This window comes from Dicentrarchus labrax, unplaced genomic scaffold, assembly GCF_905237075.1.
Source record: "Dicentrarchus labrax unplaced genomic scaffold, dlabrax2021, whole genome shotgun sequence".
NCBI lineage: Eukaryota > Metazoa > Chordata > Actinopteri > Moronidae > Dicentrarchus > Dicentrarchus labrax.
Genome location: NW_026136706.1, coordinates 22,218,368 through 22,241,597, shown reverse-complemented (window position 1 = coordinate 22,241,597; position 23,230 = coordinate 22,218,368). Strand labels below are relative to the sequence as shown.

General features: G+C 41.3%; 1 protein-coding gene across 1 annotated transcript; it reads left to right on the top strand.

Annotated features, from left to right (window-relative positions):
- Positions 1 to 1,035: 1,035 nt before the first annotated feature.
- Positions 1,036 to 22,596, top strand: trappc10 (trafficking protein particle complex subunit 10). Its single transcript, XM_051403135.1, is given in 24 exon segments — positions 1,036 to 1,208; positions 5,663 to 5,744; positions 6,562 to 6,697; positions 9,709 to 9,908; positions 10,398 to 10,593; positions 10,812 to 10,923; positions 11,048 to 11,074; positions 11,077 to 11,294; positions 11,518 to 11,664; positions 12,526 to 12,640; positions 13,667 to 13,743; positions 13,973 to 14,064; positions 14,644 to 14,784; positions 15,374 to 15,483; positions 15,685 to 16,217; positions 16,410 to 16,551; positions 16,988 to 17,146; positions 17,338 to 17,567; positions 17,891 to 17,991; positions 18,191 to 18,314; positions 18,757 to 18,921; positions 19,167 to 19,347; positions 20,083 to 20,277; positions 20,755 to 22,596. Coding segments are annotated over 24 exon segments (3,792 nt in total). The 5' UTR covers positions 1,036 to 1,147; the 3' UTR covers positions 21,003 to 22,596.
- Positions 22,597 to 23,230: the final 634 nt, after the last annotated feature.

The window sequence follows — 23,230 nt, the reverse complement described above, 5'->3', positions numbered from 1 at the left end:
TTATTTTTATTTGATGAAATACTTCATGACATTTTTGTTGGTTGAGTGTTGATGAGCTGACTGCTTTTTAAATGAATTGAATGAATAAATGCTACATAGACCAATGTATATTCATTGTGACACTGATGAGGTTATTTAGTTTTTTTTTTTATTTAACACATAAAAGAAAATATAGGTTATTAAGAACAGATGTTATTATTTTGATTGAAACCCTTAATAAGCAATGTTTAGTATTAATCATCATTAGTCTGACCATATGGTAAAATGGTCGTATGTGTTTCACCCAACCAGGACTGAAAACCCAAATAGCATTTAGACCATTAAACTTCCCACTGAAAACTATAAACCTGCTAGGGGTTAACAAGCTCTGGGACAGTGACAAATTGCAGTGACATTCTAGGATTACAGCTATAAATAACTTCTTCAATTCAATGTGTAAAGAAAATGAAATACAATAACATGTTTTTAGATATTAGATTGTTGTCATCGGTTACCCTCACCTTTTTGCAGTAAGGATTTTTAAAATCAGATTTCTATCAAAGAGCAATTTAAAAATGTGTTCAAATATAATTTATATAATACCTTGCAAAAAAAAGATTGATACAGGGTAATTTAACGTCACCAGGGTGTAACACTAGACCAAGTGGCCAAATTGTGTTTTCTGTTTTCTGTGGCAGAAGAGGTTTTTGACCAGTCTGATTACTTAAAATTTGATTCCCATGAAAATACCTCATGCACCACATCCCAAGTGATTGTATACACTGTACAATATTACAATATCTAACAATATAACAGGGGCCACTCTTTTGTATTGTGACTTATTTTACATTTGATTGAACGGTTTACTGATTACAGTTATTGGCCAGCTGAGTACTAATTTTATAATAATAATAACAAACTTTTATTAAAGGAAAATATCTGAAGACGTATTCAATAAGTAATACAGACTTACTAGTTTACCTTTCAACCTGTAGTGTCTGTAATAAAAAGCACAGGTTGCCCCTTTACTGACGCACTATTTACGCACTTCCCGGAAGTGCAGTGGGACACAGGCCCCATCGATTCAACACAACTGCATACATAAGCATTTACTAATAATAAAGCTCTGTTTGTATGTCATTTTCATGGAGTACTACCGCTAACACATATGGAGTGTCAAGAGGAAAAGCCGATAATCTACACTATGGAAAACAAGCCGATTGTGACATGTGAGTGTTTACTGAAAGGAGACGGTCAGTCGGATTTTTTTCTGGTCTTGACAGTTAGCAAGCTAGCTATATTCATTAGCTCGGTTTAGCTAAGCTAGCTCGTACCCTTATAGTGACCAGCCCGGAGACGCTGCGTGTCTGTGTGGCGACTGGCGGCTCAATGTCTACTTGTCAAGGCTCTAATGTGTTCATACTTGCATACTGCACCGCTGTCTGTGCTTAATGTGCCCATGGAAGACGGTATATCTCTCAGCTAGCTCGTAGCCACAGGCCCAGCTAACGATATAACGTCACGGCCAGGTGCTGCAGTTTGGGAAAGATATCACCAGAGCCCGTCTATTCTCTGAAATCATCCAGAGCCCGTCTATTCTCTGATATCACCTTGTTCCCTGCTGGCCAGCCACTGCTCACTCTGCTAGCCTACATACATTAGTCGCCATATGATGTACGGGGCGCTGGGGTCTGTTCGCCATTCATAAATCCCTTGGAGTCTTATGGAAGCTTCTCACTGGGGTTATTTTAGGAGCCGGCTCTGGTAGTGGGTGCCAGGCTCACCTCACACCGCAGGCTGCTCCAGTTTTAGGACGGACTGGTCTAAAATGTGCTCCAGTACAGGCAGGTGAATCTAGAGGCTCTGTGAGGTCGGAGTTTTAAAGGAAATTGCAGCAGTGACAGTTAATATGTATTATTTGTTGGTGGTCACAGGTTGCCCCGAGTGAGAGATCTCCTGGGTTTCCTGTGGGGTTATCAGGTGTCCATAGTCAGGTGTATACCTGAAATCCTCCTTGTTACATTTGGGACTTTTGCATTGATGATTAGATGCAGAAAGAGAATTGCTCACAAGTAAACCCTGTACAACAAACATAAGGGTACCTCCATGTTCCTTTAAAAGAGTCTGTAACCATTGGGTACGGTGATGCATCAGTCTATCTCTCTAGATGCTGCATTTTCTGACCTAAGCAAAGATTACAACCTGCAATGTTAACATTTTTTCCTGTTTATTCAATCAATGGCTCAGATTACAAGTAATATTTGTAAAAAAAAAAAACAACTGAAAACCTGCCAAACAGTGGCTTATTTCTGAGTCCAGCATAATGATTAATGCAAATTCGGAACTGTAACTGGTATGTAACATGAGAGACACTAACCAAGGCTGAGGTAGAAAAGGATACTTGCGAGTCAGAATGAAACTGACATGAGCATTTACCTTAGACTGTGTGAATTTATTGTTCGGTTCCCTGTGTAAGTAACCAGTTGCCTAACGTTGGATGCAGAAAACACCACAGTTCTGTGAGGAAGGTTACAGATGTTTGGTGCCTTTCTTAGCTACGAATGACCTCTGTTAACACTCTTCTTCTGTGTTTCTGATGACTGACCTGTGAGATCATTCATTTGAATCACCTGCAGACTTTAGATTAAGTGTAGCTTTATTCTAAAGAAGATGTCACCATGTGCTGAATCATTGATTTATAGATTTATTAATGAAGAGCTTGAGTCAGACCTATGAATGTGCAACTCGTTGCTACTTCTTGTTTTACTTATGTTCCCAACAAGATGAGCAGTGTTATAGTTTTACTATTATGTGACCTTGGGTGTAAAACTGAGTCACATGGTCACAGGGATTACTGGTGTTTGCTTTGCAGCGTTGTGTTTGATAGCAGTTTTTGATAGTCTTTGTGAACATTCAAAGTTCAGTTTTGTCTGGAGCATGCTGGAGCTTTAAGACCCTGGAAGGATTAATGAAATCAACTAACGCACATATGAACTAAATGTGTATATTCATTCATTTTAGCAGTGCAGTTTCAGATCAAAAGGTCACACGGGTTCATAATAAATATCACCAAATTACAGTACTTACCAGCAGCCATGAACTGTAAAGATGCCCGGTTCATATTTTGTCACCCTTCTGATTGTACATGCAAATTGCTCGATTCTTTTGAATTATGACACATGACGCAATATGCCACATAGCAAAATCCACATCCAGTGATGCTTTGGATCTGTCCAGGTGTTAAACAGTGGGCAGCAAGGCTAATTGATTTACGATGCAGTCAGACTGTCAGCACAGGGAAATGCACTGGCCCAACTCCAGCACACAGGATTCAAATAGAGCTCACTACGAGGTTTAAGTGCTGACGGTCGTCTTACAGGATGTTTACATTAACACTCGGTGAACTGTACAGGACTAGTAGTCCTGTACCCTTGGGGGTATTTATAAAAAGGGCTTTTTACACGGTTCATTGGATGTGGCCCAGTTCCAGTGTAGCTTGAACAAGCTCCTCAGTCGTACAAGTGACTGTTTATCAAAATGCACGCAGCTACCATGAATGGCAGCATGAACATTTCTGAAATGGAGCACTGGCTGTGATAAGTGAAGCCACTTCATTGGGCTGGGCTGGGGGATTCTTCCAGGAGTCATAGGTGATGACAAAGTGAGGGGCTGGTCCACAGGACTGGTGATGATTCTGAGGAAGGACCGACCTCATAGGTATATCTGCACAGCACAGACTCTCATTTACACAAATGAAGCAGCTGAGTCCCTAAAATGTAAAACCCCTCAAATTCAATCTGAACGTCATCACCTTAATCTCATACTCATATGCAATGTGCCTGAGAGCAGTGCCACAACAGAGCTGTTGCTGCAGTACTTAAGGACTGCTCTCCATATTTAACAGTATGAGATAAACTGAGGGGTGGATTGTTCTATTTTTTTAAACATGTCTAGGGGGCTTTTAAGATCCTTATTCTATAGGAATAGCTGAAGATAGACGGGAATGGGGGAGAGCGAGGGGGTTGAAGGCTGGAATCAAACCTGGGGTTCCGCGATGGGTGGATTTTTAAAAGCACTGATGAGGCGTAAACAAGTGCCAAAATGAAAAAAAACAAATGTTTGTCTTTCTAATAGCAAGGCTGATACAGTTAATGTGGATGTGAGGCTTCTGTGTAGGCTAGGCCAACATACTACCATAGTAGGTGTTTGTAATTGTAAAGGAGAATAGACAGTGTTTGATTGAAAGTCCTGGCTCTTTAGAGCGACAGGAGGCTTTTTGTTGTGTCCCTGAGATTATGCTTTCTGACAGTTAAATCTTTTATAGCTGTTGCTGTGTGTTAAAATGACTCAGACTCTGTGCACTTGGGTACATACTATACGTGGATATCACATGGTGATGAAAGGATAGGTCTAAGGATAGAGGGTGTTGCATGCTGTGCAGATTGAAAAGCCCTCTGGGGCAAACTTGTGATTCTGAGACATAAATGTCATGACTTGAGTTGAGCTGTCCTCTGAAACTGAAAGCTGTTCGTAATGCAGTGATTACATCATACGGCATACATTTGATTCCTGCGTCTTAAAAAAGATTGACTGATATGATGCATCACACATCTCGAGATATATAATACACCACACATGTGGCTATTTTAGTTTATACTGGTTTTAAACAGCTGCAGAAAAGGGTTTGTCAGTTCAGCCACACAATCAACTCAACATGAAACTCCCTAAAGCATAATAGCAGTGAAAGCATGAAATGTGCCCAGACACATACAGGGCTAAAATCCAAAGCTTTTAGAAGCAGGCTATTACCAGTCTGACAGCAGAATAGACAGAAATGAGTGAGTAATCACTAACAGTTACTGGTGCTCCCAGTGTTATTTAGTTAATTAGTCTGCAGCCTTTATTCTGCTGTAAATCACAAAGCAATTACATTTTTGAAAAGTAAAGCGTTGACCAATTCCCCAGACATACATAAGAGAAGTAGAGAATTAGTATCTCTGCGTTTTTGGAAAGAGATAAACAGTTGTGCTGGAAGGCCTTACGTAGACCCCTATCAACGGTTAAACAAGTTTACTCTTTCAAGGAAAAACATCATGGAGATCTACAGGGCTGTTAAAAAGGAGAGGGCAGATAAAGAGTCATTTACCCGTCCAAAGTTTGAGAAGAGAGTGTTCTGGCAAAACCTCAACATCCTTTATTACATTCTCAAAGATTCTCAGCCTCACCTTGTTTGTATGTTTGCTGTGTTCTGAGACAGTTGAGCGTCTGAGGTTTTCTGGACTCACTTGTGTGCTTTAAAAGTGTATAGTATGGACTACACTGCAGTAGCTGTTCACTTCAGTTTGTTCTTAAGAAGGCTGTTTAATAGACACAATTCCTGACACAGTTTTCCCCCTGTAATGCCACGCAATCCCATAATTTCTTCCAGACTCATTGTTGTTTTTGGAACTTAACAAAAACAAGACTTCTGGTGTTGTGTTCTGCATAAAACCTGCTTTTCATTTTGTCCGCAAATGTTCTCTTTTCTGTCAGTCAGATTTTTCATTAGAAGTACTCTTTGTAGCATTCGTACCCTTTTCACTTTGTACCCCACTTTTTGGGGATATTTTCTTTGTATTTACAGTAAAATGATTACAAATGACAACATTTCTAAATGCTCTTTGTGCTGCCCCTTTTATCACAGGTGCTGGAGACCAGAGCTTGTTTACATCTCTGTATACCTCATTGGCCCAACAACTTCCCAGGGAGCCAATGGAGTGGAGGAGGTGAGTACTTCCCTGGTGAATGCATGATGGAAAAACATAGTAATAAAAATCCTTTTCAGCTTTTGTTAGTACTGGGTTAGAGAGGAGGGTGTAGTTGAGAGGCTGCTCTTTAATCTCTGTCCACTGATATTCAGTGGTCATGCTTTTCGGTACAGGTGGCCCAGCTTTTAACATCACACCACCATGCAGCATGATTTTGGATGACTTATTGATAATATGCTGGAGTTTAATGTAGGTGTGACGATCCAGTGCAGTAATACACTGCAGGTTGGGGGGAAATGGAGTAAGAGATGTTGTCTCCCCTTGAATTTTAGGAGCTGAGAGAGTAAAAGTGTTCTTCTGCCTTTTTTTAAATATTATTTTACATTCCATTTAAGGCTATTGCTTATTAGTGGCAAGAAATTTGAATGAGTCTTAGAAGGATATTAGAAATGACTATCAGAGTTTTCATGTTTGTGACATCCAACTTCTTTGATGTGTTTAGAAGGAGATTATTGTACATTAGCAGGATGTCTGTATTCTGTACACTGTCACCTGTGGTGGTTTTTTGAGAGTGAGATTAACAACGGTGAATAAACACAGCCCCAGGGGTTCTTGTACTGAAGGATGTAATGTTAAACCCTGGCTCTTATCGTCAATGTTATGCTGTAACAGAAAGTTACTGGATTTGTTGCTCAGCAAGAAAGAAGAAATATACTTATAAAACAGGGTATTCCATAGGTATAATGTAGACATGTTTTGTCATTGGACAATAAGGAAAATAATATTCATCGTAAACACCTGATCACCTCCTAAGACTGATTTCTTTTCTGTCCAGGACGTATGGCCGTGCACCAAAAATGATTCACCTCGAAGCTAATTTTGTACAGTTTAAAGAGGAGCTCCTCCCCAAGGAGGGCAACAAGGCTCTCCTCACCTTCCCCTTCCTTCATATCTACTGGACTGACTGCTGTGTAAGTAACACACACACACACACACACACACACACACACACACACACACAAACACACACTATGCAAAACAACCTCAATCATTCAGTCACCTAGTAATTTAATTAACAGTACTGGGGAACATTAATTATTGCATTGTGCATTATATGGGACAATAAAGGACTGTTCTATTCAGCTCTTCTCTATCTTGCTGGCCATGATTCAAGTGCTGTTGTGTTGACAACCCTAGCCTTTCTTTGGGCGTCCTCCAGTTGGTTTAAAGATCTATATTGAAAGAACTCTCTGTGAACACTGATTTTGTGTTTCAGTAAAGTCACACACACAATGAAGTGTGATCACTGTGATCATTTTCTGTTTGTTGTCAGACAATTTCATAGATAGTCATTTAATTTGTGGTCATAACAGCTTCCTGATAAAGAAGAGTAGTGAACAATATGCTGCTGCAGTGAGAGTTTGGATTAAATTACTGTTTAATGGTGATCATGAAGTTGTCTGCCACAATAAATATTAAGACACATCAATGAGAACACTTTTATTGTGTGATCAGTTGTGTTTATGTACAAACTGATTGATCACAGAGAGCGGTGGCTGCAACACAAAGTCTGCTTTTTAATGTTGCAGCTGTCCGACTTGTGTCCAGGAAGTCCCAAGAGCTGAATGTGTTCAGGAGGATGGGTAATGTCTGCTTGTCTACACTATAAGAATAGATGAATACTTTTGGGCATCCTATCAGGGCAAAAATAAGTCGCAGACAGCTCTGTATGCAAGATATGCAAACTCCTAACGAGAGATACAAGTTATGCAAGTTCAGATCATTGTTGCATAGCATTTGCATACATCAGTTTCATTGGAAAGCTTTATTATTCAAATGCATCTACGTTGCAGTGTATTCTTTGAGAGGTCAGTTTGGTGGAAACAGATCAACTTTGAGAGGAAAAGAATACATTTTCAAATGTATCTGCATTATTGTGCACATGGCCTTACTTGGTGCACTTTTAGGAGCCTGCAGACACCAGTCTAAACTGAACTTGACATCTACTTTGCAAGAGTGCTTAGGGAAAGCAGACGGGAGAAAAACAAGAAGGGAAGCAGGAACCTGCTGCTGCTGACTGAGCAGCTGGTTAGTTTAAGGAAGTGCTGTCATCAGCTTATGACTCGTGACATTTCCTAAGGTCTATGCCTCTAGTGCGGGAGTAGTGAGCCTGTATGTGTATGCAGTATAGAACCAGTGACATTAACACCTGTACAGTATTACAATTCAGTGCAACAGACATGCAATAAAGACTAGCTTTGTGGAATTTACACTGCTTTTGTTGAGAATCACCACATCCTGAACCACCACCATCTGAAAGGGGCTGAATAGCAACAGATTGTCAGATTCTTTTTATCTTTATGTATAATTGTCACATTCATGAGTTCATGAGTACGGTTGATACATCTATTGACTGAAACTTCTGAAATGAATACCTCCATTTTTTGCTTAGCTTCATAGCTTATTCATTAAAGGTGCTCCAGTTAACACAAAGCAAAAGGCACTTTAAAATCCCTAACCTTCACGTACTTCCCCTACCTATAGTTGGTACAGGTTGTATTAGATTGTCCAGGTTTTCCCCACCAGTCCTTTGTCACAGTTGCAGCAGTAGTGTGTGCTCCTTTTTAAAGGGGAAGGGCGTAAATAAAGGGGGTAAACTGTGGGGCGTAAAAAGGTACAGGTTGTCCTGCTGGAAGAGGTGTAACAAAGCCAAAAGAAGATTCAGGGACATGTCAGTCTAACACAGTCTGTACACATCAACACAGTCTTGACAGTATGAGCAGACTGACTGTAGCAGCAGGTTAGGGCTGCACCCTCCCCATCTTTTTCTACCAGGAGCAGCACATTTTATGCGCACAGTGTGACCATATCGCAGGTGGTGAGGACAGGTGGGCTGTTCATAACTGTGACCTGGACAGGTTATAAAACCACAGTGCACCAACTATTCACATCTGTGTCGTATGTAAATAATACAAATGCTGCTAAAATGAAACTGTTCGCATGCAACTTCTGCTGTTTAACTTGTGAACACAAACTGCAGGAAAGACACAATCAGCCCTGTGGGAGGCAGTGGCACACCTGTCGAACTGGGTCAGGCTGTCCTTCGAAAGGAGAGTCAGTCAGAGCCGATCAGTCAGTGTAACTGAAAACACCTGTGTGTTTGTTTACATGGGCGTGTACGGCCTTCAACAAAGTCTTATGTTGTACAAAAATCAATCCAAACTGTCATTGGTACAGTTATATTTAAGCTTCAGAGATTTAATTTAAGTGGTTTCTATTATCATGTGATGTCTCGTTCAGCTGATAAACATTCACAACCCAAAAATGATTCCACAAACTACAAGTTTACTTCCAAAACATTGTGCAACAGTCAGGCCTTCAGTTCCTCTCACTGCCAGTGGACACTGTTACATAATAACTGACTTGTCATATTATATCCCAGCTCTACTCAGTTACAGCCCATTTCAAACAAACAGTACCCTCAAGTAGCAGTATTTATCTAAATCCCACAACATTCATAAGGATTTATAAAGAGTTCGGTCTAGATCTGCTCTATTTGAAAAGTGTCCTGAGATAACTTCTGTTATGAATTGGCGCTTTACAAATAAAATTGAATTGAATTGAATTGAATTGAAATCAGCAGCCTACAGGCTAAAAGGTTGAGTTATGAAATGTAAACTTGCTGGCCAGCATTCTTTTTTACTATCTGATATGTTCTGATGTGGAAACTTCCTCATTGGGTACAACATGCAGGTTACTTAAAGGAGAAGCATCATTTTTCTCTTCATCATTCAGTTATAATTTTTATGTGTCTGTTTATCCAATTTTCCAGCATCAACAGTTTTACATGCAGTATTCATTCATGTGTATAATTTTAATGTTTTAAGGTAATTTTGGGAGGGCAATCAGAGCTTTTTATAACCTCCTGCTGTAAAGAATAATTATTTTGCTTGAATAATAAATTTATTTCACTTTCTTGTAGGATACAGAGGTGTATAAGAGCTTGGTGAAGGAGGACATGTTGCGATGGCAGAACAGCTTGAGAGCTCACGGCTCAGCAGACTGGGTAATCATTGTCGTGGAGACCAACGATAATAAGAAGAAGAACAAGACCAACATCCTGCCTCGGTCATCCATCGTGGACAAGATCCGCAGCGATTTTTGCAACAAACAGAATGACAGGTGAGGACAATCCCCCCCATAAACAAGTTGATTTAGATGAAATGAGCAGAAGACGATGAGAATGGGTAACATACTGGCGTCCTTCACAAGACACTGCCAATCCCCAGTTCCTCCTGTTGCTACAGAAACTGTAGAAGGTGATTGTTCTGCTCCTATATAGAATGATGTGAAATGTGATCATATAGTGCAAAGAAAAATGCAGAATATTCTCTGGTTTCAGCTTCTTAAATGTAAGCACTCCCTGCTTTTCTCTGTTGTATAAGTTGAATTAAATAGAATATTTGCATTTAGACTCTAGATCAAACAAAACAAGCAATTTTATAGAATAAACAGTAAAGCAGTTAATTTGAAAAATATTTGTGACATTAACCAAAAATAATTTAATTATAATTTATTCCTGCCCTTTTCATTTCCCAGCAGGCAATGAATCAATACCTGCTGAAGATAAGAAACCATGTTGATTCAAATGTCATTCCCCCTTTGACACAGGTGTGTGGTTCTCTCGGATCCTCTGAAGGACTCCTCTCGGTCTCAGGAATCTTGGAATTCCTTGCTGCTCAAGCTGCGAACTCTCCTCCTCATGTCCTTCACCAAGAACCTGGGTCGCTTTGAAGACGACATGCGCACGCTCCGAGAGAAACGCACCCAGCCCGGCTGGAGCTTCTGTGAATACTTCATGGTCCAGGTAACTAGACAAAGAACAGGCACAGGGATTGTCTGCAAAGAAAGAGAAGGAGATGTTGTGTCACAAATCTTAACGGTCTGAAAAGGCGTAAAACGTGAATGCTCCATCACCTACCCCCCAACTACGGATTTGTTGATGCTATCCTCTGCCTCTTTTTGCATTATGTCACAGTTCAGTGTCTCACATGTGAGTGTGTGTATGTGTGTGTAATCGTGCAGGAGGAGCTGGCCTTTGTTTTTGAGATGCTGCAGCAGTTTGAAGATGCCTTGGTCCAGTATGATGAACTAGATGCTCTTTTTACCCAATATGTCCTTAACTTCGGAGCTGGAGGTAAGCAACCGCCACCTTGTACTACAGTTGGTTTCAGTATAGAAGTCCTCTCAAGTAGAAATATTTTTGTTTCCAAGATCAAAGGTCTATTTTAGTTTAGCTTTGGGTCTGTTTCTGTCCACAGATACGGCGAACTGGCTCGGCTCATTCTGCGCCCGGTGCGTAGCTGGAGCGGCTTGTTGCTACGGCGGCCCATTGACATGGAGAAGAGGGATGGGATCCAACGTGGGGAAGCCAGCCTGTTAGATCTGAGGAGCTACCTGTTCTCCCGCCAGTGCACCTTGCTCATCTTCCTCCAGAGGCCCTGGGAGGTCACCCAGAGAGCCCTGGAGCTGCTGCACAACTGTGTCCAAGAACTACGTCTGCTGGAGGTACACTGACTACAGTGCCACTTTTTCTTCATGTACAAATGTTTCCTTGTTTTCCTGCATAGAACCTACATAATTCCATCTCTTCGGATACAGAAATGAAAAGTGATCATCATCTAGATTTGGTAAAGGGACCAAATAATTAGGAATTGTGATGGATGAACAACAAGCTTGTATCGAAAACCTAAATGGACTGAACTGAATGTATGTTGTTGCTGTTGTTCAGGTGTCGGTGCTGGAGGGGGCGCTTGACTGCTGGGTGTTCCTCAGCTGCTTGGAGGTTCTGCACAGGATCGAGGGCTGTTGTGACCAGGCCCAGTTAGCTGCAAACTGCTCCCATACTGTTGGACTGTGGGCTTACGCAACTGACAAGGTAACAAAAAAATACTGAATCATGTAGCTTTGGCTTCAGTTACTGGTGTCATGATACCGTCAGTGGACTAGGACCTTGTTCTTCATACGTGGATAATAGAGTTATCCAGATTATAATGTTGACAATTTGACAGGAGCCTGGATCCATTGGTTCATTAATCTGGAGCTGTTGTCAGAGAAAGAAGTCCTTAAATCTAAAAGTGTCAAGTCATGACCAAGATATTAAATGGTAAACTCCATACAAGAAGTCATTTTCAGATACAAATGCCTCCCTGTGTTGATATAATGATGATTTGAAGAACATGGAGGTTTTTAAAAAATCACTATAATCTGTTACAATTTCATAATGAAGAGTTACTGAATATAAAAAAGAAAAGAACCAAACCAAAAACAGTTTGAGATACTTTTGACTGTTAGCTGAATGAGAATAAATAGGATTATTTTAGCCTGAATTAGTTAAGCCACATTTGATGAACAGGGCCCTAGAACTACTAGACATTGACCTTTAAACTCTCACTACACTACACTAAAATGTTTGGTTTAGTTTTTGTGAGGTCTTGGCTCATTCTGTCAAGCTGTTAAGACTATAATTATTTTATAATTTGTACATCATTTTCTACTGTATGCTAAAACCATGTGTCTGTCAATGTTTGGTCAGTTTGAAATTAGAGCACTGGAAAGTCTAGAAAGCAATTAATGTTACAGTATTTTATCATTTGTACTGCTGCATGGCTGAAGTAAATGTCTGACTCTGGCATGTTAGAGAATGATTTGCTCATTCTTTTACTCATTCATGTAAAGAACAAGCAATATTAGGTTGAAAATATAATATAAAGTTTGTTAACCTCTCTGCCATCTTCAGCTGAAGTCCCTGGGGGAACTCTGTGGCCTGGTGTCAGAGAAGGAACCCACATCTGAGGACCTGAACAGGACTGTGGATCTGCTGGCCGGACTGGGGGATGAGAGGCCTGAGACTGGTGAGTTTCCAGACTCCGCACTGTCTGTTGCCTGTAGCTTTTACAATGTGACCTGACCCTTCGTGGCTCTGATTGGCCCTCGTCAGCAGCAGTTTAGCTGATTCAGGATTGACTGGAGGTCTGACTCCTGATTGATCTGTTATTAAGTGCAGTTTATTTGTATTTATTTGCCTCTGTTCTTTTTTCTTCCACAAGCAAACAGCCATTGGCTGAAAACACTTGTACAGTAGGGATGTCATGAGAACTGATACTTTGGTACCAAGTCGGTGCCAATGTTTTAAAAACGCGTTGCTACTCGTTTTTCTACAGTACTGCAGGTACCGGGGAATCAGTTCTTCCAGACATGACAGAGCACCTCTGGTACAGTCTAAAGACTGTTGCACTGCTCTGCAGAGAAGCACAGAAGAAGACACTCTCTGGCGCAGATACAGTGTTTATTATACCAGCACGGACCTGATAAAGCAACAGTGAACAGCAGTGAACACATCTGAAACGTTGGCTTCAATCATTTTGATAGGCTCATTACGTGTGTGTGTGTGTGTGTGTGTGTGAGAAAGGGAACTGAAGGATAAAACTAAATGAGCAGATTAAAGTAGTATGTGAAATAAGTAAATAAGAAAACATCTATGAGAAAAGGGGCCACTGTTGTTACGTGGTTTTTAGGAAAAGGAGTGTATTTTTAAATACATTAGATTTCTTTTTTGTTTTTTGTTTTTTACCGTGGTATCGAATTGTTATCAAGTATCATATAATATATTTTCTCTGCAGTGTCCCTCTGCTGTAGTCTGCAGGGTGTTTGCTTTTTCCTGCAGACGCACTGTAAAGCAAAACCTCTGTTGTTCCATGTTGACAAGTTATTTTAAGTCGGCTTAGTGTATCGGAGCCTTTGGGGCTGGAATTTCCTTTTCACTGAAAGAAGTGTGGGCTTGTTCGGCCCAATGATGTTGATTAAGTTGTAACGAAGAAGCCTGACTCTTATTTGAGACAGTAAATAACTCTGTGCCTTGTTTTAATTTCCCTCCGCAGTCAACAGTTTGCAGAGCCCGTACAAAAAGCTGAAAGAAGCCTTGTCGTCCGTGGAAGCTTTTGAAAGGCACTATCTCGTAAGTGAATTTCTTGCCAAAGCTTGGTGTTGTATTTCAGTAGTTGGCAAAACAGGAAGTTCTCTTAATTCCTGTGCAGATTTTTACATATATTTTTTCTGATGTAATACCCTGGAAACCTCAGTGGAAACAGATCAGTTCATTATCTTTCTCCTCTCCTCTTTTCTTCCCTCTCACCCTCTTCCTCCACCACCATCACCACCACCACGTTGGCCACATCTTGCATCAGGAACTCTCTCATGCTGCTATGGAGATGTACAGGGCCATTGGCCGGCTGAGGTCTGCCAGACTGGTTGGAAAGAGCCTGGCTGAGTTCTACATGTAAGAAAACCTGCTAATTCCATTGGGTCTAAAAATAGTTTTAAAGGCTCTGCACGTCCACACTGGTGTTTTCAGTTATTCTGGCTGATTAGGCCTCTTCCCCAGAGCTGTCAGTCATTGACTGCTTGTAAACACCCACACACTCCTGAGGAGAGGTCTAATCAGGCAGAATAAATGAAAACACTAATGTGATACGATGGGCGTGACAGGCCCATAAAAGTGCAGTTGAAAGTAACATTTCAGTCAAATTTGGATGAGGGATAGTTTATTATTCCGCAGATGTGAGCTTTTTAAATGTTTTTATTTGCAAAAATAATACCTTTTACAGAAGTTAATAAAACAGCATTTATGCTAAGTGGCAGCACAGTTTCATACAGACATACATGATACAGACGAAAGACTAGAGAAAGAAGTATATTTAAATAATTCTCAATATCTGTATCTGTTGACACATGAAGAGTCTGGTCTTAAATTAGTTTCATTGGTAGCATTTAAAGATTTGTAGACAGGTACACAGTCTGTCAGTAATCTCTGTTTCTATAGATATGAAAAACAAGGTGATGCATTTGTGTGTGTTAGGAGGAAGGCGGACCCTGAGCGAGCAGAAACCTTCTTACAGGAAGCTCTGAAGTCATACGTATCAGAGGGATGGAGCCTCCCTGTCACTCACACCAGGAAACAGATTGCTGCGTGTCAGAAACTGCTGGGCAGAACTGAAGAGTATCCTTCAAATCATCAACCAGTAGTGCCAAGATAAACTTGTAAGAGGAAATAACCATCAAGGTGCATTTTGTTTTTAACAGCAAAAAGATGTTATAGTGGGATGGTTAAGGTGCTGTTTTATAAAGAATTGCACATTTTGCAATACTCTGTGCCTTTGGCACTAAACTTTTATAGTGCTGTACATAAGATAAGAGATACTTGAATCGAAAGTATGTCTTTGAGATTCTAGTTAGTTCAGTCATATTGTGCCAAGTAGGCTGTCCCACTGGTGATACAAAATCGTGTCCAACGTGCTGTAACAATAATAATAATAATAATAATAATACTTTATTTATGTAGCACCTTTTAAAGACAGACAAAGCAAAATGATAGCCATGATGCATAAAATATAATTAAATATGAAAATAATAAATACTAAACAGAACTAGTTGGATGCGACAGAGTGACTTTAGGTTTATGCCAGAGAGGATGGAGTTACAGTAGTTTAATCTGGAGGAAATGAGTGCAGGGGGTTCCTGTGCTGATAAAGGTGGTGTTCTTGCACCAATACACTGTAGTGTTTGGTTTCCTTTACAACCCACCGCAGCTACCTGCAGACCAGTGCCTTGTTGGCTGGTGATGTTAACCTTACCACGGAGGAGAGGAAGCACTTTTGTCAGGAAATTCTGACCTTTGCCGGCAAGTCTGGAGATCAGTGTAAGTGATCATGTTCATTACTGGTACAAGTAAAAACACCAATTTCTCCAACCTTTGTTTTAATATATCAGCTCACCTCATAGTGCATTATCTCTGACGTACTCATTGCTTTGCTGAGACACCTATTGTATTTTTTGGATTGGCATTAACTGCAGAAGTCTGTTCTTCATTAACACCACGTTTTCTTTTCTTCCTACACAGCTCAGAAAGTGACTCTCAGCATGGGTGTTTTCACTCAGCTCACACGGCTTCAGTTCCGTCCAGCCACAGCCTCGGTGCACTCTGGAGCCGTCCTGCAGGTGGAGCTCACTCTGCGATGTTTGATGCCCGTATCAGTGCACATACAGCAACTAGCTGCTAGCATTCACTTCGACCTGGAGCGCGGAGGGACTAATGGAAGGTCTAAGGGAACTCAGAGACAAACAAACCCAGGGACGGTAGAGTTTCATCAGAGTAACTCGTCAGCGGGTCCCCCCTCCTCCTCAGCTGCTGGTCCGCCTTTAGAACTGGATGAGATTCAGGACAGGAGTCCTTCGGACAATTCTCTCAACTCCACAGGAGTGGTGTGTAAAAACACTCATCTGGTCATGCGCCGTCATGACAGCCACTCGCCGCCGGACACGCCCAACTGTGTCAGCCCTCCTGCTGTTGCCATGAAAGAAGGAGCACAGATGCTGAAAGTGCAGGATGTAACGTTAGAGCCCGGGAATAACAGCATCATATTCACAGCACCAGTAAGAGACGCTTTGTTGCTACCTTAAATGTAGAAACAAAAATGGTTAACTAGTTATGTTTTTTTAAAGGGAGATTTGATATGTATCTGTTGATTGTTTTTTTAATTTGTATTTTTATCTCTCACTCTCTCAACCTTTGTTGATACATAAACATTCCTGCCACTCTTGTCTTCTCTCTGTTTGTCTCTGTAGAGTGGACAACCAGGTACTTACACGTTGCGTCAGCTGTATGCCACAGTGGGTCAGGTGCAGTTTGTGCTGCCTCATATCTACCCGTCAGTCCAGTATGAAGTCTATTCTCAGGAGCCCCAACTCACTGTGGAGCCTCTTTCAGGTCTGAATCTTTTTTATGATGGTTGACAGGAATGCTTCATATCCGACGTTGTGCTATTGGTTGCAATGTTTAGGTTTGTTTGCTGTTCATTTTGTGAAGCACTAAAATTACACACGTTTACACAATCCAATTGATTTCTTTTAACAAATAGACATTCTAAAAACGTGTTATCAGTCCCTTGCAGTGCTTACACTGGGGGGCTGCACAGCTTTTCGCAGGTTTCTCTTATTGCCAAAAATGCAGCTGGCAGAGGAAAAATTACAAATCATGTTTCTTTGACCTTGCATCAGACGTGTTTCTACTGCTCTGATTACTTCCATAAGTTTCCAATCATATATAAACCTCAATGCAGTGTGTGTGTGTGTGTGTGTGTGTGTGTGTGTGTGTGTGTGTGTGTGTGTGTGGGGCTCACTGTGGCTGTGTTTGTGTTTTTCAGAGCCACTGTTGGCAGGTCTGCCTCAGATGGTGAAGTTCACTCTGTTGACGGGTCACTACACTGTGAAGAAAGGAGACGCTCTGCAGCTCAGCAACACAGACACCATGCCCATCCTGCCCTCCAGCAGCTGCACCGCCCGTATCAGCAACCCTGCTGCTGGTCAGTGCACATTGTAATCAGAGGTTTCAAATATTTAAAGAGATTATCTTTGACACTTACAAGTAGACTTAATTATTGCAGTTTTAGATTTAGTTCAACTTATTTAGTTAGTATTTTCAATAATAATTTTAGATAGGATAGAGTTCTTGACAATCAATCTCTCTGCTGTGAATCTCTCTTCCTGTGTGCAGAGTTGGTGGGTGAAAGCGTCCTGTCCATTCAGTCGTCTGAGAAGGTGACTAGCATCAGCCTGCCCCCCACCCCTCCTTACCACACTCTGGAGTTCCACCTGGAGGTTCTCTGTCTCATCCCGTCTGGGGACGAACGTCCCGCCAACGAAAGGCTGACCAACGGCGAGGTCCGCCACCGACCACGCAGCTACAGTCACCCTGACACGCCCATGACCGCCATCGACCAGAGGGTGAGGCGCTCACACAGTTACACACTTTCAGAGATAGGTGCAACTTAGGGGGTAGGGATGGAGGCGTGTCACTTTGTGTTGGACTTTCTTTTGTGGTGGGTGCTGCCCATTTGTAGATGTTAGTGGACTCTATTTATAAGATAATGTTAGCTAGTGGATTGAGAATATAATTTACACATTAATCAATAACAAAAACAATCGTTAGCTGCAACCCTTCAATTTTCAGATAGACATTTACTTCTTGTAATTGGGCTTGTTAGCCGTCTTGTCACATGATACTTTAAGAGATGTGATAGTAAAGTCTTGTTGCTGTCTGTCCACAGATGTCTATCGACTGTCCGTGGTCGATCTACTCCACGCTGCTTGCCCTCACCTTCTACATCCCCTTCAAGACCAAACACTCACTGCTTTCTGCTGGTAACAGGTGAGCTGACGTTCTCATAGCAATGCCTGCATGTGTCACAAATAACACACGCGGTGTGTCTGGGAGTCCTTGGGAAATGTGATCTTTAATATAAACCCCTCAAAATACAAGAACCTATAGTTTACTTATTTAATATTTACATAGCATTCTTTAACGTGTGCAACACGTCTGATCTGCTACCTTTGACCTGACCCTGCAGGAAGTACATCCAGGTATGTGTGCAGAATGTGTCAGATGTGAACTTCACGCTGGCAGAAGTGAAGCTGACAGAGAAGCAGCACGCAACACTGGAGCTGCAGTCCCTCAACACTAAAACACAACAGGTGAGCAGAAAACAACTACACAGTCCCTGACTACAGGACTGATCAGTACATAACCTTCAGTGTTTGAAAAAAAATATATATATTTTATAATAATTATGGGTAATCATAGGGAAATAATAGACATTAAAATGATGTGTTCTATGGCCATGTTCACACTATTGATGATAAATATGAAAATACACTCCATTTGAGGGAGCTGAGCCTGAAGATGAAGCTCTCGATTTACCAGTTGATCAATGTTGTAAGCCTCATTTAGGGACTCTGGGTAGTCACAGAAATAATCATTGTGTTTACAAGCAGCCAAAATGAAGTTTCCAACAGAAACAGGGAGGAATATTTGACAGTTTTTGATCTGTTACTTTGGTTAAAGTTTGGGCAGTAAGGTTTTTCAAAACTCAAACAACATGAATTCATCTTTATGTCTGGTGTGTTTTTCTTGTAGCTTTTGTGCAGTAAGCACAGTGTGTTCTGCTTGTGGGAGGTGAGGTGGAAGGATGACCTGCCCTCCTGTCTCCAGTGTGTTTTCTCTGCCGACTTCTCTCCTCTCAACCAAGACATTTCTGCCTTCAAACCCTTCCACTACCAGTTTCAATTCGAGAGAGTCACTGTAAGTCCAATATCAAATTAAACATGTCTTAATATGGGGCAGCTGTCAGTTATGTTCCTGGTTTAATTAAGTGATTTTGCAGGAGGAGGCGAAATATTAATATCACGAACAGTGCGATTAAGCTAACATTGCATTAGTTAATGCATATGCTATATTATATTTTGAGCTATCTATCTCTTATCTAAGCGCTCCTACCACAGTAAGAGATGTCCCCACCATAAATAACCTCTGTTTGATGTTGTCAGACGTTGTACAGTGTGAGAGCGGATATCTTGCCTCCTGCTGGTGAGCAGCACTGTCGCTCTGGTTTGCTGTGCGGGCTGGAGGTGTGTATAACACGACTGACTGAACCTGCAGAGGGAGAACTGGCAGAGGACAGCAAGACTGACACTGATGGTCTCAAAACCACCAAACTCATGTATGAAGGTATGTACAACACCTTATCGACCAGGTTTGCTAAAGGATAAATAAAATCTGAGACGGAATTGGGGATTACAGCAGTTGCTAAAAGATGTGTGTATATATATATATATATATATATATAATTAAATAAAAAGGTTATGAAAATATGAATTATTTGCCACACTTACGATAAAAGTAAAAGATTCAAATAAGTATTCCAGTCATGTTCAACAAATATATGAGAACCACATACTTGAGTCAAAAAGAGAATTAAATTAGTGCTGAATGAGTTTGTTGATTAATTGATTAGTCAGTCGTCATAAAATTAATCAGCAACTATTGTAATAATTGATTTCCTGTTTAAACAACTTTTCAAATAGAAATGCCAAACATTTGTAGATTCCAGCTTCTCCCATGTGTTTATTTGTAGCTTTTCTTCTTGCAGTAAGCCATTTGTTCTCATTTCATTTAATATCTGAAATTTAATGGACCAAATAATTAATCCGCTAAATCAAAGAAATAATTGAAGGACTAATCATTAAAGAAAATAATCATCAGTTGCAGACTAAATTGAAAGTAAAACGTCTGTTTGTTCTGTCAGCTTTTTGCTATAAACACAGCTAAAGCCCAGTTTCAGACACCCAAATCTTTCTAGAATGAGTAGATTGTAATGTATTGTAGAGATATAACATAACATCCGTTCTGTGTGACTTAAGCGTGTGTGTGTGTGTGTGTGTGTGTGTGTGTGTGTGTCCACAGTGGCTGACAGCAGCAGTAACTGGGCGGTGTGTGGGAAGAGTTCAGGGATGGTGTCGATGCCTATGGCGGCCAGCGCCACCCACAAGGTGCAGATCGAGGTGATGCCTCTGTTTGCAGGACACCTGCCCTTCCCCAAGATCAAAGTGCTGAAGTACCTGCCTCACACTGCAGCAGTGGCCATCCAACCAGACCCTGGTAAGACACACACCCCCCCCAAACGTAAAACCACAGAACTTTGTAGACATTTATTCCGTAGTGAGGGAACGGAGACTTTAACTTTGTAGAAAACAGTAGATGGATTCTTTTTGAATTTGCGGTCATTCCGCATTATGTAGCTGGAAAAGAAGGAAAAACGATTTAAATGTCATTCAAGCAGCAGGTAGGATATTGAATCTCTGTCAGCTGACCATCTAACAGCAGTTGTGAGAACACTACTTACTGTGCATGATGAAAACACAGCTAAATATTGGGTGAAAAAACATATCAACGTTGCTAAACCACTGCCTGTTAGGTTAGATTCAGTTATAATTCAGGACAAACTTTATATTTATCTTTGGGCAATTCATAAACCAACAGTAAGCAGAAAGGACACTGGTCACAGCCACGAATCATCAAAGCCATTTCCAAACAAAACTTCTGCTGACTTGTTTGTCGTTGCCTTGTCATCCTCAGACAGCTGCGTGGAGAACGACAGTCTGTCCCTGCTGGACAAGGCACTGGACGACCAGGGGGACACGGCGAGCATCCGCAGTCGGGGCAGCGTGCACTCTGTGGGCAGTGGCGACCAGCAGCAGAAGGGTGTGGCCATGCCACGTCTGGAGCCCTTCAGCCCCGGACAGGTGTTCAACCACAGCTACACGCAGCAGGTCCTGGTGCTTCCCGCCACCGACGACCACATCATGGAAGTCAACGCTACATGACCCTGGTGGCGAGACCACCCGCCCCCTTCTTATAGAACTGAACCCAGGCCCTGGACGGACTCTGCTGAGCTTTTGCTCCGGGGCAAATCGGGTCCATGAGTCCATGTTGGAGACCGCTGCAGGTTGCCGGTATGGACTCACCCCTAAGCATGAAACGTTCACATCACTGGAGACATTATGGACTAGACACAGTGACGAGCCAATGACATCTGCTGAAAATTGAAATAAAGATTTTTCTTTGCCATACTTTGTACATAGCTCATTGGATGGATTTATAGTTATAAATATATAAATATATATATGGACCGATCGATCAGATCGGCGCCTGTCGTGCTCCTTCGAACTGAAGAATAACAGTCCTGATTGTCCCATGATGCACCAAAGCCCTACATGTGTGTACGCCTCGATCAGCTACTCAAGTACTGTAACTTTGACTGAGTGTGTCCCGCTGTAAGTGCTTCTCCCGAGCCCCTCCCGTCATCACTTTTACATTTGAGACTTTTGCCTTGACGATTACGTTTAAGTTGCCGAAATTAGCTGCTATTTTTTTTTCTCTCAAGTCAAAGTGAGGCAGGTTAACAAACTTGAATGCATCTTTGGAGACATATTCATAATCCTCACAGACGGCCAGTCTATAGAAATATAACTGCAGTTTAGAAAATAGACAATACACTATTTCCTGTAGTGAGGTTTTATTTTGATAAATCATTGGAATATCATCATCTATCTCATCCATCAGAGTTTTGGGAAAACATTTATTTGAAGTAATTTGAGGTGAAATATTCATTACTATACTACGTACTTTATTCTAAATATCAGTTTTATTACAAGTTTACAGCTAAGAGAATAGTTTTTGCGCCTGCTGGATAGAAAAGTCTTGGATTATGGATATATATCTTCAAAAAAATGCTGTGATATTTATGAAATCTATGTTTTTTTAACAAAAACAGTGACATTATTTTCTGACTCAAATGCAAAAATCGGCAAAACAAATCTCAAATATAAAAGTGTGGATGACACGAGGAGCTCAGGCTGAGTCCAGCGGTGTGTGTTGTGTGTTGTGTGTATCTGTTCAGCTGTGGTTCTGTGTATGTGCGAGGGTCTACGTGGACGTGTCTCTACGAGTGTGTGTGTGTGTGTGTGTGTGTGTGTGTGTGTGCGTGTGCGAGAGCGTGTGTGAGAGATCAGGTGAGACTTTTAAACAAGGATGTGCACATTATTGTCTATCTATTGTCTTACCTACCAGTGGATTGTTCATATACAGTGTGTGTATATTTATTCTGTGTGCGCGTGGGGTGTGTGTGCGTCGCCAAATCCGTGTCCGAGCTATGCACACATACCGTTAGGTGTTGAATAGATGAATGAAATAAGTCATTACTTGATTTATTCATTCATTTATTTCAAAGGATGAATGTCAGCTACTTCTGCCCCCCTCCCCACTCCCTGCCTACTCTCCCCCTGCCCCGGCGCACACACACAGAGTAACTACAGCCTCCTGCTCTTCTTTGACCACTGTACATACTGATCTGTAAATAATGATTCAAATCAAAATCATCTTTGATTGCCAACTATATTAAAAAATCATTGGAACTGACTCGATGTATGGTGTTTGTAATGTCAACAACAGCCTCCACTCTTCTGGTTTCAGGCTTTGAACCAGATTCTGAGCCCGGCTGCAGGGGTTCGCTCCCTTTCAGCAACATTAATGAGGTCCAAAACTGACGCTGAGTGATTAAAAACCGGGCTCACAGTCGGTCTTCCAGTTCATCCTAAAGGTGTTGGATGGTGTTGAGTTCAGAGCTCTGTGCAGGCCAGTCAAGTTCTTCCACAGCAAACTGGGAAGACCATTTCTTTATGGAGCTGGCTTTGTGCATGGGGGTGGGGTGGGAATATCATGCTGAAGAACGAGACAAAAGCCAGACGAACTCTATGGTCTAAAATATTACTGTATGCTGTAGTATTTAGTATGTGGACAGGGGTCTCAGACTTTTGTAACATATGACAAAAAATAAGACGAAACGTACAGAATAAATGGAGTACTGTGGAAGTGGTGGTGTCTTATATTCAGAAAAACTTTAAAGGTCCCCTCCAGAGATGTATATGATACGGTGTCACAAGCCAAAAATGTACCTAAAATAGACACTAGATGGCGTAATAAACTCACTGCTGGAGCAGATACAGTGCTGTGCACTCTGTTCAGTAATGACTCTGGATCATTGGTGATTAAC